This window comes from Schistocerca americana, chromosome 7 (genome assembly GCF_021461395.2).
Source record: "Schistocerca americana isolate TAMUIC-IGC-003095 chromosome 7, iqSchAmer2.1, whole genome shotgun sequence".
NCBI lineage: Eukaryota > Metazoa > Arthropoda > Insecta > Orthoptera > Acrididae > Schistocerca > Schistocerca americana.
In genome coordinates this window covers 449,954,062-449,974,093 of record NC_060125.1, presented here as the reverse complement: position 1 = coordinate 449,974,093, position 20,032 = coordinate 449,954,062, and the positions used below count along the sequence as shown (strand labels likewise).

At 40.1% G+C, this 20,032-nt stretch overlaps 1 protein-coding gene across 1 annotated transcript in view; it reads right to left on the bottom strand.

The window, feature by feature from the left end:
* Positions 1–20,032, bottom strand: part of LOC124621961 (synembryn-A) — a 132,113-nt gene that overhangs the window by 23,685 nt on the left and 88,396 nt on the right. The window contains exons 7-8 of the mRNA XM_047147489.1: positions 17,197–17,449; positions 13,463–13,616 (exon numbers count right to left, since the gene is read on the bottom strand). Of these exons, the coding sequence (XP_047003445.1) occupies positions 13,463–13,616; positions 17,197–17,449 (407 nt within the window). The remainder of the gene's footprint in view (positions 1–13,462; positions 13,617–17,196; positions 17,450–20,032) is intronic.

Sequence of the window (20,032 nt, the reverse complement as noted above, 5' to 3'; positions counted from 1 at the left end):
TGATAGCTCCCAGCCACAGAAATCCGTCTTGTTTTCATTTGATGTGAGAGCAGTAATGAAGAGGAAACAGAAAAATCACTAGATGTAAACACAGGTCACGTAAACCACTCCCCCCCCCCCCCCCCCCCCACACACACACAACTCAGAACGCTCTGAGGACCATGACGTCAAAAAATTAAAACTTTTCAAAAGTAAGTTCATTTTGTAGTGCACATCTTTCTGAGGAGCCTGATACATAAAACATATATCTTCGAGGAAATGTAAGACATGTTATTTGGTCTTTAGTGTGCTGAAGTGCAGTGCCACACCTCTTCAAACAACATTCTTATACTGCGCGTCACTGTATTTCACTCTGCGGAACTCAAACATGTATATTTTGCAATGGATGCCATCAAACTATTTCAGGACAGTGGAAATTAAAATGTCCTGTAGTGCCTCTCCTGCTACCAGGCGGCCGGCTTGACATCCTGCCCCTCTAAAAAAATAAGAAAAAGTCGCAATTAATACTTGATGGGATTATTTGTAACCAGGATAACAGGAAGTCTTCAGAAAATCTGGACTCTCTATTGCCTATTAGCTAATAACTTGCTCTTCTGTGTGACATAAAATTAAATATAGGATACCTAAAACCAGTAAATACAAGAGACACACAGGACAGTACACATTTCTTCAATCCTTAGGTCCTAGCGACTTTTCTCTCTAATCTTGCTGCAGCTTTACATGGCGTGCTGGCCGCGGTGGACGAGCGGTTCTAGGCGCTTCAGTCTGGAACCACGCCACTGCTGCGGTCGCAGGTTCGAATCCTGCCTCGGGCATGGATGTGTGCGATGTCCTTAGGTTAGTTAGGTTTAAGTAGGGGACTGATGACCTCAGATGTTAAGTCTCATAGTACTTAGCGCTATTTGAACCTTTTTTTTTTTTTTCCAGGGCGCGCTTTCCTTTGTGCGAAAGAATTATTACCTCATCAAAGTTCGTCAAACGTTTTGCTACTTGAAAAATAGAATTGTCGTCGTCTAATACTGAAAAAGCTGTTAATACAAATAGTATCCAAGACGGATGTGGTTTCTCGATCTGATTACGTCTATTTTGTCACGTGTGCTGGATTACACAAAATAGGCCTTTCCAATATTGCAGCAATTGTAACACACACCAAATCAGACAGACTGTTTTGGCAATAATGATCATTTTTATAGTACAACAATATAATTCACGAAGTACCAATACGAAATACCTATTTGGTCAATTACAATCAAAAAGCTTTATGTCAGGAAATAGTTTCACATTTCATTCATACGCCCCAGTTTATCATGCATGAGACCGAAAAGTAGTAGAACGAAATTTTTGTATAAATTTGGAATCATCATACTCTTCCATAAATTGTGTGATGTCCCCATTTCTTCTCCTTCCTTGTTCTAACAAACAATCTTGTCATCACTAATTCTGTAAATATTACTACTACGTCAAAACTCATTCTCCAGTTAACTTTACTAACCCTTACACAATCACCGGTTTAGTTATCCAGCGATTATTCTCTAGTTAGGCATTATGACGTGTTTGTACAATGCGTTTTCCGCGCTACTCCCAGAATGGAACTTAAGCTGCTGCTAGCCAGGGACTACAACTGGCCCTGTCTAGTGTAGCAATCTGGCCAAAAATTTTCTGTCAGAATTTCACTTTCTTTGATACACCGAGAAGACAATACATAATCTTTCTTACCTGTTATTCCTGATAGTCGTGTAGTCTGAATATATGGATTTTGCTAGTAATTATAACAATGCTGAACATTTGCAAACTGAATCAACCACATAAACAAGCAGCAGTTGGTATTCACCGGTTCGGCTTTATTCCGCTCAACTCATATAGCCCCGTCCAGTTCTGTCTGCAGAAAAGTTCATTTCTAGATGCGACGGGGGTTACCCTGTCAGAGACGTCACGTACACTATACACGCATTCAGAAATCAACTTAAAATGTGTTCAAAAATGTCCAAAAACCAGCAGGGGTGCATTTCAAAATCATATGAATAATCGATAAACCGACGTGCGCTGGATGCTAGGTGCTTTGTGAAACAAGCTTTTTTTCCTCAATAACATAGATTTGTCCCCTACCCCTGAAACTGCCACCCAGTTGAGATACCATGGTTTGCAGTCCCCCCCCCCCCCCCCCCCCCCTTACTAGATCCGAGCCTGCTGCGCACACGTGGATCTGGCAGCTTGGGAGCGCCAGTAAAATTTTTCTGGGTGTCTCATGTGGATGGTTACTGCCACTGCTGCTTACACAGCCAATAGCCACATTTAGGTATTACTCATACACGACTCAACTGCCCGTGTGCATGAGCCCACTCGTAACTGCTTAAATGAATCTAATGTAAACAGTTGTGACGTCACGTTCATCGGATGCAGTTTGTTGTTACGAAGCATTGAGTAGTCTTCCTAAAGCCTTTGACACATTATGCTGTTGGCAGACGCTTGTACGTGCACTGTGTTATTTTATATGGCGCATTTCCTTTGGAATTTAAGTTTTATTTTCGTTTTTTTTCTCTCGTTCATGTTAGAATGCTGCAGTATTAGTCTGCAGTAGCCGGATACAGAAATATCCTTTGTTAGAGTATCGGTTCACACCAGTCAAAATTACAAAAATTTAACTGAAAACTAAAACAATGAAAAATTCCCGGGATTCTAAAATATTCCCGGGTTTTTCCCGGTTTTCTCCTGGATGAAAAAATTCCCGGGTTTTTCCCAGATCTCCTGGTTGTCCCGGGTCATATACACCCTGTTGTGCTACTGTAGTAGGCATGGGTTTCGTGTCTATCTTGGCCACATGAAGGCGTTCACTATGCTGTTTGTAGTAGCTTACCTGCACTCCTATTTTTTATTCATTATTAAACCTACTCCTGCATTACCCCTATTTGATTTTGTATTTATAACCCTGTATTTGCCTGGCCAGAAGTCTTGTTCCTCCTGCCACCGAGGTTCATTAATTCCCACAATATCTAACTTTAACCTATCCATTTCCCTTTTTCAATTTTCTAACCCACCTGCCCAATTAAGGGATCTGACATTCCACGCTCCGATCCGTAGAATGCCAGTTTTCTTTCTCCTGATAACAACGTCCTCCTGAGTAGTCCCCGCCCGGAGATCCGAATGGGGGGACTATTTTACCTCCGGAATATTTTACCCAAGAGGATGCCATCATCATTTAACCATACAGTAAAGCTGCACGCCCTCAGGAAAAATTACGGCTGTAGTTTCCCCTTGCTTCAGTTGTTTGCAGTACCAGCACAGCAAGGCTGTTTTGGTTAATGTTACAAGGCCAGATCAGTCAATCATCGAGACTGTTGCCCCAACAACTACTGAAATGGCTGCTGCTCCTCTACAGGAACCATATGTTTGTCTGGCCTCTCAAAAGATACCCTTCCGTTGTGGTTGCACCTATGGTACAGCTATCTGTATCTCTGAGGTCTGCAAGCCTCCCCACCAACAAACAGCAAGGTCCATGGTTCATGGTGAGGAGGGGGGGAGTATGGTTCACTTATACAAATTATACAATTTTTGTAAGCAAAGTTTTCTGCTGGGAGGTACCCTAGTCCCTGCCATACAGTAACACCATAGTACTGCCACATTTCTGTCTGTCTGGCCTTCCGAAGTGTCACTTCAGTCATAGCCATATCTCCTGGTCATATGCCCAGCTGATAAAAGACTATGTAAAACAAATTTTCAAATCTGAGCTTCAATAGGACTAAGGCTTAGAGTCACTTAGCCCACAGGTCAAAGAATAGGCAATGAAGTATAGTATCTGGGTGTGTGTCTATATATATTCAACAAATTAAATAATTTCTATGTATTACTTCTGGATCTATCTTCATATTAAGGTTTGCAGCAGAGCTTTCAATGTTGAGTATTGTTACTTTCCAGCAATGGTACAGGAAGAGGAATCATCATGGGTTGTACGAATAAAAAAGAGAACATTCTCCGTAAAGACTCTTGGAGCAAAAGAACATTTTCTGAGAAAGTTCTCAATTTTGCATGAATAAAAAATTCAAAGTATATTCTCTGATGAGGGAGTTCCTTCTTACTACCTCCCCTCTTTTTGAGAAGGTTCTCTGCGTGTGTCATCTGACACAGAACACATACATAATCTCAAACTTCATTCAATCCACTCAAACAGGCAAACTATTCAATGTGCAAATGCAGTACTTGCATCACTGTGTTCTGGAAGAGTTGCACTACATTTTGATTTTACTTTTATCTGTGGCAACAAATTATTATAATGACTGTGGATACTTTATGAAAATGCTTTTTTTGACAATGTTACCAAATTTTCAACATGGGGAAAACATTTTTGTTACTGAAGTTAGGTGAACACATTATTGGAACCAAATCTTAGAATGCCTCACATTTTCATCTGCTCCAAACTGTAATGCTGTCAGAGCTTTCTAACATGAGATAAGTTTACAATATTGCAGTGCCTGTGTTCAGAAAGATGATCCAATATTCCTTTGGACATGCATGCATGTCCGAAGGAACGGGCCCTGTGGCAACTACAGCCATTACGAAATACATGAAATGTATTTGCAGTTGCGAATGTTGACAACCATCAGCTGTATAATGAAATGATGACAAATTGGTGCCCTGTTCGTAGCTGTGAATACATTTCAGGACATAATTTTGGTCAAATATGATGAATAATGATCCAATCATGTGTTGGGTACTTAAGCAGTTGCCCATGTGCATTTGTTACGAGAAACAGATCACTAGATTTGTAATAAATCAGTTATTAATTTTTCGGCTCTGCATACTTATTTCTAACATAACAAAAATAGACGCTGTGAGAAAACATGATGATGAACATCTGAACATGTCAATGACACAATTCACTGGTGTACACCTAAGTCAAAACTTGGGACTGGTAAATAGAACAAAAATGTTTTCATTTTTGCTTTGTTTGAAAGGTCTCCCTCTCTTCTTTATCAATTTTTGGGAAGTAAGTTTTTCAGCTAAATAATGTTGACAAAGCCATACAAACTTCTACAGTTTCCCTCTTAAGTATTTTGTTGGAGCTATGTATATCTTTTTTTGCTTTCTGAGCATAATAAATTATTCCACTTTTGCTAAAAAGACTCAGCAAACCTTAATCTTAACAGAACTTACTGAGCCCGAAGTATGCTGTAGAGCTAACTTCAAACACTGGAGAATTTTCTCCGCTTGTGAGAAACTTTTGTATTTTTCTTCATATGAAATTGGAGAAGGTTCTTCACATTGAGCACCTTTGTCATCCTTTTATTCAACCTGAGAATATCCTCAAACAAAGAATATTCTCCAATTCAGTTTATTCATGCAAAGCTGAGAATGTTCTCTGAAATTCTGAGAATAAAGTACATAATCCGTTTTATTCATACGACTCCATGTCTCAATGACATCAAAGACTGCAATACAACCAAGTTAGAAAATTTGAACAAAGGTTGGATTATCAATGCAATATCACATAGGTGAATGCCATGTAGGACAAATTTCTACTGTGATAGGGTAAAGTGATCTCCACTGATCTCATCTGCGACTACTCTTAATAATGATAATACTTGTCCAGCAAGGAACACTCAAACTGTCTTTTCTATGTAAGAAATACCACTTCTTCCACAGCCTAGCTCTCCCTTTTACACAGACCCATTAAGCATGTTTGATTTCATTGCTTTGCAGATTCTTCATATTGACCATGCAACATGTGTGAACTTCAGACTCAAATGGAAGATAACAACACACTAAATGTTGAAGTAAACATTTAAAGTTTCCCTTATATGACATTATGAGGTAAGAAGTCTCTTATTTGACTGTGAAGCTTCAAGTAAAAGTGTAACCTACTTTTATTGTTGCGTATGTTTTTTGTTTTTGTATTACAAAAGCTATGTCGGATGCCACTCGACACAGGATTGCTCAAAGTTTTGACACAGATGCGCTGTAGTTTGTTTGTAGTAACATGGCAACTACATCACAAGAGAAATAATTTTAAGTGTTGGAACTTGCGCAAAGTCAATATATCGTCAGAGTTGCTACAAGTTTCCCCAAGTGAAATTCCCTGATATTTCCCTGGTTTCCAGACAAGTTTTAGCATTTTTACCTCTCAAATTTTGAGATCTCAGAACTATGTTAGGACTTCTGAATTTCTCCACCATATGAACAAAAATCTTAAGTATTAACATCAACATTTTTTGTAATGCACTGTTTTTAGATGGAGAAAGCTAGCCTAATGGTATATGTGTTTCATTAAGACCACTGTCATTTTATTTCAATAAAACAAAACTCATTTGGTGACAAAAGTGGGCATTTCCTTGGAATCACATGACAGATTTAAAATACCTTCACAGTTTTCAGAAAACCTCAGAAAAAAGTAGGCCTATTGAAGGAAGTGTATAAGGCAGAGAAGAGTTGTATAAACCAACACTATAAGTGACCGTCAATAAAATGTTGGCTCTACTATGTCCATTATTGTTGGTTATTATCCACTGTGTTATGTGTATTATTTTACAGGTATTGTGTGATTTTTCTTTTGAGAAATATACCAGTACATAGCGTACAAACCACCAGCGACTGCCATAATTTTCTTCTTCTTATCGTCCATACCGTCTAATATATAAACTACTTTCGAAGTGCCAAAATGTACTACAATAAATACAATGTCTATAAAACATCACACTGTACAATGTACTTATGGTGAGATGGTCATAATTCCTGAAATCCATCCCCGTGGCCTCTGGCCTGCTGAGGAGTGCCACAGTCCTGGTTCCACGAATAAAACACAAAACTCCGCCACATTACGCCACACGCAGATAGACCCGGCCTGCGGACAAATCGGTGAGACTAGATTTGATTGGCAGGGACTGCAAACTAGTGGAAAATGATGAGCTTCAGATCGGCAGGCCCGATCTGTTAGAGCTACCCAAAGAAATGGCCTGCAGTTTTGGCCAGTCACGGAAATCCACTCATGTGGCCAGCTATTCATGTGTCACAGACATCATGTTGATGAGATGAGAACACAGTGATCACACCATGCAACAGACACCATGCACAAATACTCTAAGAACCAATACCAATGAGGATAGGTAGCATCTCACTGTAAAGATGATAGACGAGCTGCAGACAGCCATGTAGAAGACACACTCGCACAACTAAATTTTTGGCCATAGCCTTTGTCAGAAAATGAGCGCACACACATTCACACAATCATCAGATACAGCTCATGGACACATGACCGCTGTCTCCAGCCGCTGTGTCAGCAATCTCTGAGAATCAGATCCACACATACCACACCTCACACCTCCCTGCCTTTCGGTGACAGTTGGTAGGCTAGCAGCAAGAAGTGGTGGCAGCACTGACTGCAAGCTGAGGGGAGTGGTAGGAAGGGGAGAAGCATTAAGAATGAGGGAGTAGGGAAGCGATGCATATACTCAGCTGCGCCCAGCCAGTGATGATACTTGACATCTCAGTAAACAAAGAATTTCATCCACTGACAAAAAAACAAGATTTTTCCAGTGGTTTTTTTTTTCCAAATTTTGCTGATGTTTGCTTGATGTCCCTGACATGTTTGAAATTCCCTGATATTTCTTTATATCCAGAACTTGTGGCAACCCTGATTGTTCACTGCTTTTGATCTCCCAGGTCACCAGAACTCATACTTCACAATGTTTTTCTGTGGGACTACATAAAAGACAGAATCTTTGTCCCATCAACGGCAGCTACTCTTCAAGAACTGAGAAATCGAATTGCTGAAGCTGTTGTAGATTCAATGAACAGGGACCTGTTGATATGAGTGTGGAATGAAATGGACTACCGTTTCAATGTTTCTTGAGCAATGTGTGGAGCTCATGTTAAGTGAATGGTACAGTGTATGTGCAAACATAAAACTTTCGAGTGATGTGCAATGTGTTTCTATCTTTCATAGCTTGTCTGTAATAAACAACTGAAAAGTGTTCTTTCTTTTTAAATCACCCTGTGTATGGAAAAAGTTTTGTTCACTTCAAATGATTTCCTTAATGCCATTGCCAGTTTTCATGAAAAGTGGTGTAGCATATTGCACACATAATGAGAGTTACAGCAACTTCAGTACAGTACTTTCATCACTGAATCTTTATGAACTACAGCCTATGTTTTACACAGATCATGCACGTGAACGGGTTACAGCATCACCCAAGAAAGGTTCAGTTAGTATCTGTTTTTCAAAAGGAAATTTTTATTGCTTGTCACATGGGTCAGAAGATGGCTGCTCTGAAATACATGCAATGGCAGGGCAAATATCCTTTGGAACAGAATGAAATTTTCACTCTGCAGTGGAATTTGCACTGATCTGAAACTTCCTGGCAGATTAAAACTGTGTGCCGGACTGAGACTCAAACTCGGGACCTGTGTTCTTAGTGGACAAATGCTCTACCAACTGAGCTACCCAAGCATGACTCACAACCCGTCCCCACAGCTTTCCTTCCACCACTACCTAGTTTCCTACCTTCCAAACTTCACAGAAGTTCTTATGCAAGTTTCATAGGAGAGCTTCTGTAAGTCTGGAAGGTACGAGATCAGGTAGTGGCGGAAGGAAAGCTGTGAGGATGGGTTGTGAGTCATGCTTGGGTAGCTCAGTTGGTAGAGCACTTGCTTGCAACAGGCAAAGGTCCCGAGTTCGAGTCTTGGTCTGGCACACAGTTTTGATCCGCCAGGAAGTTTCACATCCTTTGGAACACTTAGAATACCATCCAATTCAAGTTTCAAATACAATTAATTTATTTATTGGTTTCAAAAATTTTGTGTAGCTCTAAAAATATTATGATCCAGTTTTCATCAAAACCCCACACACTCAAACCTCAACATAACATTTTAAAAAGTGTTAAGGTTAAAAGGGTAAGAAATGGTAGCTGTGGCTCACCACGAAACTTCATGTAAAGTAAATAGCTTTATTACTTGAGATCTTTTTAAATTCTTGACAGAGTTAGCCTCCAATGGTTATACAAGACTGAGACTGGTTTGATGCAGCTCTCCATGCTACTCTATCCTGTGCAAGCTTCTTCATCTCCCAGTACTTGCTGCAACCTACAGCCTTCTGAATCTGCTTAGTGTATTCATCTCTTGGTCACCCTCTGCGATTTTTACCCTCCGATGATAAATATGTGATCCCTTGATGCCTCAGAACATTTCAATGTACTACGAAAATCCGACTGGAAAGACTGTTTGGGATGTTTGTCAATATGGCCAACTCGTTCTGAATTTTTTCCTATCTGTGAGAAGAGATGGTTGCTATAATAGGAACTTTTATAAATTGTGAATCACATGCAGTATTCTCATCACCGTAAGAATAATACGCAAATAAACATTTTGCCATGTATTGTTTCATGTTCGCTGCTATCTCATTTAAATCCGGTCTGCCTAATAAACTACGAAACTAGAGTGAGACAACAGCAAACGCGGAAGAATACACATATCATGTCATGTTTATATTCGTATTATTCTTATGCTTAATAGTGATACAGTCAGAAATGAAGCACGGCAATTGACTAGATTTTTAAATCTAAGATGACTCTAATTTCTGTGTAGAATGTAATGTACTAAAGAGGCGCCTGCAAAGATTTTCAAACGGAGAAAATTTTTCGCTAAACTCTCGTTCAGAACATCTTCTATCATACGCAGTCTATTATTTGGTTCTTGTTGATCATTATCAAAGAAAGCAGCAGTGTAAGTAACAACAAATAGCAGTTTCTTGCCATTGTTTCGCTAATGAGACGATTCCTCTTTTTTTTTTAAAAAAAAAAAAGGCGGCGGTAGCGTGCACAAAAGCCAGCCATGCCGCGAGCGGCGACAGGCCGTAAACACGCACTATCAGAATGCGACAAACAATGCATGACACAGTACAGTAAAGCATTTTCAGCCTAGAGTGACGTAAACACCTTTAACAAAGAAAACTGCGCTTATCAGATCAAAGAAAAATAAGCTATCAATTCAAACCAGACGAAGCACGTGGAAAAGGAAAGGCACCCGTATAAATACAGACGGAGCGCCTGATGCATAGCAATGGCTACCTGGTAAAGCTTAACGGCTAACTTACGACTCGAACCAAACTACTGTAGCTGTATCGTCATTCATTCTATCTAAATTGTATCTCATATTACAATGGACCAACTTTGCTTCGATTTGGAGATGCGGCCTATAATTTTTCTCTCCCCTTGAATTTCGAGACTCAAATTTCAGGTGCGGCTTAGATTCGGGGAAATATTTTTTCCTTGATTTCGAGTCTCATTTTTCAGGTGCGGCTTAGATTCGAGTGCGGCTTAGATTCGAGTGCGGCTTAGATTCGAGTAAATATGGTACTCGATGTTAACAAATTTCTCTTTTTCAGAAATGCTTTCCTTGCCATTGCCAGTCTACATTTTATATCCTCTCTGCTTCGATCATTATCAGTTATTTTGCTCCCCAAATAGCAAAACTCGTTTACTACTTCAAGTGTCTCATTTCCTAATCTAATTCCCTCAGCATCACCCGGCTTAATTCGACTACATTCCATTACCCTTGTTTTGCTTTTGTTGATGTTCATCTTATATCCTCCTTTCAAGACACTGTCCAATCCGTTCAACTGCTCTTCCAAGTCCTTTGCTGTCTCTGACAGAATTACAATGTCATCGGCAAACCTCAAAGTTTTTATTTCTTCTCCATGGATTTTAATTCCTACTCCAAATTTTTCTTTTGTTTCCTTTACTGTTTGCTCAATATACAGATTGAATAACATTGGGGAGAGCCTACAACCCTGTCTCACTCCCTTCCCAACCACTGCTTCCCTTTCGTGCCCCTCGACTCTTATAACTGCCATCTGGTTTCTGTACAAATTGTAAATAGTCTTTTGCTCCCTGTATTTTACCTCTGCCCCCTTTAGAATTTGAAAGAGAGTATTCCAGTCAACATTGTCAAAAGCTTTCTCTAAGTCTACAAATGCTATAAACGTCGGTTTGCCTTTCCTTAATCTTTCCTCTAAGATAAGTCGTAAGGTCAGTATTGTCTCACCTGTTCCAACATTCCTACGGAATCCAAACTGATCTTACCCGAGGTCGGCTTCTACCAGTTTTTCCATTCGTCTGTAAAGAATTTGCGTTAGTATTTTGCAGCTGTGACTTATTAAACTGATAGTTTGGTAATTTTCACATCTGTCAACACCTGATTTCTTTGGGATTGGAATTATTATATTCTTCTTGAAGTCTGAGGATATTTCTCCTGTCTCATACATCTTGCCCAGCAGATGGTAGAGTTTTGTCAGGACTGGTTCGCCCAAGGCTGTCAATAGCTCTAATGGAATGTTGTCTACTCCCGGGGCCTTGGTTTGACTCAGGTGTTTCAGTGCTCTGTCAAACTCTTCACACAGTATCGTATCTCCCATTTCATCTTCATCAACATCCTCTTCCATTTCCATAATATTGTCCTCAAGTACATCGCCCTTGTATAGACCCTCTATATACTCCTTCCAGCTTTCTGCTTTCCCTTCTTTGCTTAGAACTGGGTTTCCATCTGAGCTCTTGATATTCATGCAAGTGGTTCTCTTTTCTCCAGAGGTCTCTTTAATTTTCCTGTAGGCAGTATCCATCTTACCCCTTGTGAGATAAGCCTCTACATCCTTACGTTTGTCCTCTAGCCATCCCTGCTTAGCCATTTTGAACTTCCTGTCGATCTCATTTTTGAGACGTTTGTATTCCTTTTTGCCTGCTTCATTTACTGCATTTTTATATTTTCTCCTTTCATCAATTAAATTCAATATTTCTTCTGTTATCCAAGGATTTCTACTAGCCCTCGTCTTTTTACCTACTTCACTTGTATTTATAACCCTGTATTCCCGTGACCAAAAGTCTTATTACTCCTGCCACCGAACTTCACTAATTCCCATTATATCTAACTTTAACCTATCCATTTCCCTTTTTAAGTTTTCTAACCTACCTGCCCAATTAAGGGATCTGACATTCCACGCTCCGATCCGTAGAACGCCAGTTTTCCTTCTCCTGATAATGACGTCCTCTTGAGTAGTCTCCGCCCAGAGATCCGAATGGGGGACTATTTTACCTCCGGAATATTTTACCCAAGAGGATGCCATCATCATTTAACCATACAGTAAAGCTGCACGCCCTCGGGAAAAATTACGGCCGTAGTTTCCCCTTGCTTTCAGCCGTTAGCAGTACCAGCACAGCAAGGCCGTTATGGTTAGTGTTACAAGGCCAGATCAGTCAATCATCCAGACTGTTGCCCCTGCAACTACTGAAAATGCTGCTGCCCCTCTTCAGGAACCACACGTTTGTCTGGCCTCTCAACAGATACCCCTCCATTGTGGTTGCACCTACAGTACGGCCATCTGTATCACTGAGGCATGCAAGCCTCCCCACCAACGGCAAGGTCCATGGTTCATTTGCCACTGCTTTATCTTCATTACTTTCACTTACTGTTTGCCCTTGTTCATGCAGGACCATGCTTTCCACAATTAACACATATTATACACGGGTAATGCCAAAAGTAAGATCTTCTATTTTTATGTAAGTACATAGACCTGTTTATTTGTACAATGGTTTACATCAGTTTACAGCTTTAACATTTACCTATTTTTTGACATAATCACCATTTCTGTCGATGCAATTTTGTAGATGCTGCAACAGTTTTTGTATGCACATGTCATACCAGTTCGCCTGCAAGCTGTTCCGAAAGTTATGAATCTCTTGTTTCACCTCATTGTTTGAGCTGAACCGCTTTCAGGCCAAATGTTCTTTTAACCTAGGGAACAGGTGATAGTCACTGGGTGCCAAGTCAAGGCTATAGAATGGGTGGGTGATTATGTTCCACTGAAACTGTTGCAGGAGAGCAACGGTTTGCCGAGTGATGTGTGGGTGAGCGTTGTCATGGAGAATGTGTATGCCGTTGCTCAACATTCCTCTTCTCCGGTTCTGAATTGCCCGTTTGAGTTTTTTCAGAGTCTCACAGTACCTGTCAGCGTTAATTGTGGTCCCAGTGATATGGCTCTGATGACAAGGTGAAAGAAGAGGTTCATAACTTTCGGAACAGCATGGCGGCGAGCTGGTATGACATGGGCATACAAAAACTGCCACAGCGTCTACAAAAATGCATCGACAGAAATGGTGATTATGTCGAAAAATAGCTAAATGTTCAAGCTGTAAACTGATGTAAGCCACTGTAGAAATAAACAGGTCTATGTACTTATAAAAAAAAATAGGAGACCTTACTTTTGGGATTACCCTCGCAATTTAACAAACTTATTGACATGCGACTATTTTACACCAACATTTTCATTTCCTCAATAAGTGTCTGGGAGAATGATATAAAAAGGTCTGATGTATGCATGTACATGGATGAAATCTCAAGGCAGAGAACCAAGAAAGCAGCTAATGTGGGGAAATGCAAGGAGGTTTATTATACTACCTGTAAATACTAAAGAAATTGACAGTACCTGTCTCGGTATTTCTGGTACTCTTCTGTATCACTGTCTTCACTGTCTGATGAATATCCATCAGGTTTCTTTCCATCTCCACCAAGCATCAGACCTCTATTTGCTAGAAGTCCAGCAGCATTACCATAGCCAGTATATTTTACCATTCGGCCAACTAAAATGCAAGAATAATTTTAATCCATATGAGCATCTGATTATAATAAATTATGGACCTGAAAATCAGATTAAAAACAAAAACTTCAAAAAAATTATTTTTATTCTTACAGTATAATAAAAAATTCCATTTGTTGTGAATATTTTTCATACACAATATCCAATCTTTAGGATGAATGAATGCATGCAAGCAACTTGTGTCGAGACTAATACATGTTGTTGTTGTGGTCTTCAGTCCTGAGACTGGTTTGATGCAGCTCTCCATGCTACTCTATCCTGTGCAAGCTTCTTCATCTCCCAGTAACTACTGCAACCTACATCCTTCTGAATCTGCTTAGTGTATTCATCTTTTGGTCTCCCTCTACGATTTTTACCCTCCACCCTGCCCTCCAATACTAAATTGGTGATCCCTTGATGCCTCAGAACATGTCCTACCGAGCGATCCCTTCTTCTAGTCAAGTTGTGCCACAAGCTCCTCTTCTCCCCAATCCTATTCAATACCTCCTCACTAGTTATGTGATCTACCCATCTAACCTTAAGCATTCTCCTGTAGCACCACATTTTGAAAACTTCTATTCTCTTCTTGTCCACACTATTTATCGTGCATGTTTCACTTCCATACATGGCTACATTCCATACAAATACTTTCAGAAACTACTTCCTGACACTTAAATCTATACTCGATGTTAACAAATTTCTCTTCTTCAGAAACGCTTTCCTTGCCATTGCCAGTCTACATTTTATATCCTCTCTACTTCGATAATCATCAGTTATTTTGCTCCCCTAATAGCAAAACTCGTTTACTACTTTAAGTGTCTCATTTCCTAATCTAATTCCCTCAGCATCACCCGACTTAATTCGACTACATTCCATTATCCTCGTTTTCCTTTTGTTGATGTTCATCTTATATCCTCCTTTCAAGACACTATCCATTCCGTTCAACTGCTCTTTCAAGTCCTTTGCTGTCTCTGACAGAATTACAATGTCATCGGCAAACCTCAAAGTAGTTTCACCTTGCTTTCAGCCGTGATTAATATATATCACCCCTCTCAATCGTAGCTCTCTGGTTCCTCCAGTTATAATGATTATGTTCCCATGTTTTGGTACTTTAATGAACTGCCATGAGAGGAACAACTAAGAGAGAATAAGTTTTTGCATACTTGTGCCTACATTTTCAGTGTGAAGGGGAAGTAACTCAGTTATTAAAAATTTAACTGGCCTTCCGGGAAAACTGATGTAGTCGTCAGGCTCTTAGTATATTATTCCCTGTAGCAGATTTTCATAAGTATATTTCTCTTTCAATTTCAAACAGTTCCTTGAGCAGCACCTCAAATTCTTTTTCATATTCATACAAAGTGCTAAAGCCAATGCAAGAAATGCTTTGCCTGCAGTGGTAGCCATTCCCACTAGTGTCAAAATACTTCATGACACAAAAGGCATCTGCTTCAAAAGTGAAGTTAAATTGACGAACTTTGTTAGTATGTGTAAGGACTTATTAGAAAGAGTGAATTTGACAGACAAGTTTGATTGTGTAGAGAGGCCTATAGAGGCAGGGCCAGTATGATTGCTGTGTTTGTTAGGCAGCAGGAAGAAATTTGACTTGCAAATGAACTAAGAGAAAATAAAAGTGGGAAAAACTGAAGTGAAGACCAAAATAAATTTAGGAAGATGGAGAAAAATGATCAATAGTAGAGAGGAGGAGTAAGATAGAGAAACCCCTTTTTGCTCCGCATCTTCTGTTAGCTGTTCAGATTATTTACTATGGTTTACTGGACCTATTACTTTTTCAGGTTACTGTGACAGTATTTCTAGTTATCCCTTTACTTCCAACAATTTCTTCAACTATCACCACTTAATTGTGTCCTGAAGCTTCCATAAACTGTTGAAGATTTGTTCCATATATTACAATTTCAGCTTCTTAGAGGGGTGATTTGTATTAAATGGACAAAAAGTTTATTTTGTCCATTTCTCCCCGTTTTTTGTGCTTTGTATTCCTTGTGCTCTTTCAAATATGTAGCCTATCATTATGAGCTCTTTCACAGATGTAACCTATCATTACAAATTGCATTTTATAAATCAAACACAGGCAAATGAAAAGCATTTTTTGTAGCAACTGTTGCAATAAAAGCAGTTGGGTCAGGGAAATTACACAAATGAAAATGCTGAATGTTGAGCTTGAGGATTTTTTTTGTCTATGGGAAAAAGCTAGTTATCAGAAAGAAGCCTGGCTAGTGCAGCAAAAAAGGCAAGACAGTAGGAAAAAAGCATGACAGTGGGAGAACAAACAAATTGGAACAAGAGTAATTAGCAGGAAAGAGGGCAAGTTAGTGGGAAAAAGGACAAATTAGTGGAAAAAGGGGCAAGGTAGTAGAAAAAAGGGAAGTTAGCAGAAAAAGGGGCAAGTTAGCAGAAAAAGGGGCAAGTTAGCAGAAAAAGGGGCAAGTTAGCAGAAAAAGGGGCAAGTTAGCAGAAAAAGGGGCAAGTTAGCAGAAAAAGGGGCAAGTTAGCAGGGAAATAGGGCAAGTTAGGAGGGTAAAAGAGGTAAGTTAGCAAGAAAGACGTAAGGTAGTAGAAAAAAGGAGGTTATCAAGTTTGTTGACATTGCCAACCAGGTGACACACGATCTGTTGTAAATTTTTTATTTATGTTGGGGGTCGAAAGCCCATGTAGTCAAGGTTGGACACGAAATCTTAATTAATCGGACTGATCACTAGTTTTGGCTAACAATCTAGTCAGTGTTGATGCCAATACTGTGGCAAGATCACCAGTCCCCATTTTGTCACAGCACCAGCCACACATGTGTACACTATGTAAACGCCAAATATTGTGTTTCTTGTACGTTGTACTGCCATAGAATTCACATGTACCACATCATAGCAATACATATATGATGACCTCTGTTACAGAAGAATGTAAATGCTGACTGCATCAGTTACTACGTTATGACAGCTTAATGTCTTTGTTTCTTGACCATCATTCAATTAAGCTGGCCACAATCAATAAAATGCTGCTTTTAATTACGTGTGAAGCCTTAATGGCATGATCACTAATCATAGATGTGTGGGTAAGTTAGCTGTAAAGAGGTTAGCAGAAAAAATGGTAAAGGTAGCATACAGGAAAATGTGATGAAGAGGGGGGGATGGGGCGGGAAGGAGCAAGAACAGGAACAAGAGCAGGAGGAGGACTGTAATAGCTTTTATTTCATCTCTCTGTTTAAAATTAGAAGTTTTATTATTAGTTCTGTTGCTTATCAGACTTTAACTGAGATTTTATCATACATAAGCAAGGAAGACATGGAATCAAAAGTTTCCAGTAAAGCAAATGCATCTGCAGTACACAGAATTCTATAAAGAAATAATAAAATAAAGTATTATTAATCTTCAAATATCTTATAAGCTCTTGATCCAGTAACATACAAGACAAACTGTATTTACAGACTTACAATATTCTCTAGAGGTCAAATCTCATAGAACATATGTATATCACTTCTCTTTGAGTGAGCAGAGGACAGAAGTTGGAAAACTGACAGAGATGCTCCACAGTTCTTACAATTATTTAGACAACATAAAAAAAAAGCATACCATTCTCCTTGCATAGCACGAACAGAAGGTCAGCAGCCAGCTGTGAAATATTGGTGTCTGGATTTGCTGCTGTCAGCAAACGACATAGTTTATTCCGCATTGTGTCACCCTCTTCTGGTCTTGTTAATACTTGCTCACCAAGTGGAGGTAAGATTCTTGCTCTTAGGAACTTTCGAATTGGGCGCTGATATCTTGCTCCCTTGGCTAAAACTGTGAGTAGTGGACACAGAGACTCAGGATGTTTCTTGATTACCTACAAAACCACCAATCAGAAATAAGCATGTATTATCTTTTCTCTTAAAGAGTTTTACTTCAAAATTAATCCTGCCAGCAATTCTAAATATTCCTTCCTTCTTCTCAAGTAGCAAAAGACATGTCTATTTTAGCAAATAACTCAATTACTAAACTTTTTACTCATTTACAGGTACCATTTCACCTGTCTTCCCATTCCCATGCCTAGCATTGAGACCATTCTGAAATTTACTTCATTTGTCCTTTGCACACTTAGCTCTAAATCCTATCATGTCATAGCTCTATTCTTTCCCTGGCATCACAACTTCACACATTACTTACAACGGCTGAACCAAGACCATTAAGAATTTATTACAAGGTGCACTCAGAAAGTAAGTTTCAACGATTGATAAAGAAAACAAAAATATGACTAAGTACAAAATATATATTGGAATATTTACACAGGTTCACTGGCTGCTTCTCAATGTAGTTACCATCATTGATGAGGCATTTATTGTAATGGTGCACTATCAATTGTATACCCATATCATATGAGTCTGCCGCCAATGCCCAGAGCCAGAAAGTCACTTCAGTCTGCATCTCAGCATCATTGTAGAAACTTTTTCCTACCAGAAAATGTTTCAAGAGATGGAAGAGATGAAAATCACTTCGGGCAAGGTCCGAGCTGTAGGATGGATCGCCGAAGATCCACACTGATTCAACACATTCGTGTGGATTGGCTGTATGGAGTCTTGCATTGTCATGCACAAATGCAATGCCTCTTTTCAATATCTCACATCACTTGTTCTGGATCACCCTCCTCAGATTTTACAATTTCTGACAATACCAATCATCATTCACTGTCTCCCCTTGCAGTAAAAACTCACACAGGAAGACACTACAATGATCCCATAAGAAAGTGAACATGATTTTTTTAACAGAGATTATCTGCTTGAATTTGGCTTTCACAAGCGAACAACTACACCACCAATGCAAGGACTGTTGTTTTGCTTCTGGTGTGCCACGTAGCGCCCATGTTTCATATCCAGCAACAACATGGTCGAGAAACTCATCACCTTTCTCTGCGTGCCACTGTAGGAATGTCAATGCTGTGGCCAGATGTCTGGTTTTGTGTCCATTTGTCAGTTGCCTTGGCATTCATCGTGAACACATTTTATGAAATCCAAGCCACTAGGAGACAATTTTGTGCAAGAGCAAGTGCGACATCTGGGGGAATTGATGAGAGCATTCTGAAATTGGGAAACACCAGCTCTGCAAAATTGCTTGCCACACACTTTCCATCTGTTCTGGTGTCACCAGGGATGGTCGACCACTACGATCTTCACTGTGAATATTGGTTTGTCCTTCAGCGAATTGCCTACACCATTGTCTGAATGTACTGTCACTCACAGTGTTGTGTCCATACACATGGCACAACTGGCAATGAATCCCTGCTGGAGGCTGCTTCTGAGCATGCAAAAATTGGATAACTGCAGGAATCTTGCAGCTGATGGGAGACAATATCAGAGCAGCCATTTTATCCCAGGACTGTGAGGTACCCACTGCTACAAAAAGACTCAAACTGCACTGCAGTATTCCACATACATCCTTTCCACTCCTGTGCATGCACATTCCTATCCGACTACTCATGCCACCTCTGGACATGATTGGAACTTACTTTCTGGATGCATCTGGTTTTTTTTACTAAAAGCAGACCAAATCACAATAAATTATTTACTTTTGATTCTGGTTATCGGTTTCAATCTGTAAGACCATCTTCAGAGCAGAGGCTCCATATGAAGGGAGGAGCCGGTTCACAGAACTGCCCTGTAATGCAGCTGGAACTTGTCACTTTTCCAACTGTTCAGTTCATGGCAAGTACCAGTCGCTACTACGCAGCTCACTGAACCATCTCCTCATATCATCTAGAGCAGGCTGTTCCAACCGAGCTCCAGGGAGCCGGAGCGCTCCGGAGCGCTCACTGCGGCAGCTTGGAGCCCGCGTGGAGGGGGAAAGCGAACTCACTGCCCCCTGGCCGCATGCAGCCGCAACTGACGCAATAATCCGTGTTCAATGACAGCTATGACTAGCCGCGGGAGTCCTGTACCTCTATTGGAGGATACCTTTCTATTCATTGAGAGGGATGGTCGTCCGCAATGTCTTGTATGTCATAAAGTATTTAATTCAGCGAAGAGGTACAATATACGACGACATAATACCCGTCTTCACGCAGCGCACTACGGTCAGGTAGAAGGCGTTGCACGCAGAGAACTGGTAGCCAGGCTTAAGAACGACATCCCAGGAGACGTAAGTTCAAAAACGGTTTCGTAATACGGAGGGTATCAAAACATGCAACATAGTTCGTGTTCTGTAATGCGTTTACAATTTTCGGGTGAATGAGAGCCGAGAACACACTACTGAATCTGCAAATCGAGCAAGCTACAGGGTCGCTCACATCATTGCGACAAGTGGCAAGCTGTTTTCGGTGGGACCACTCGTAAAATCGTGCATGGTAGCAGTTGCAGAATGTTTGTTTCCAAGGGAGGTGCAGGCAATTGAAGGGGTTTGCCTCTCGAAGCAAACAATGTCTCGTCGAATACTGGAC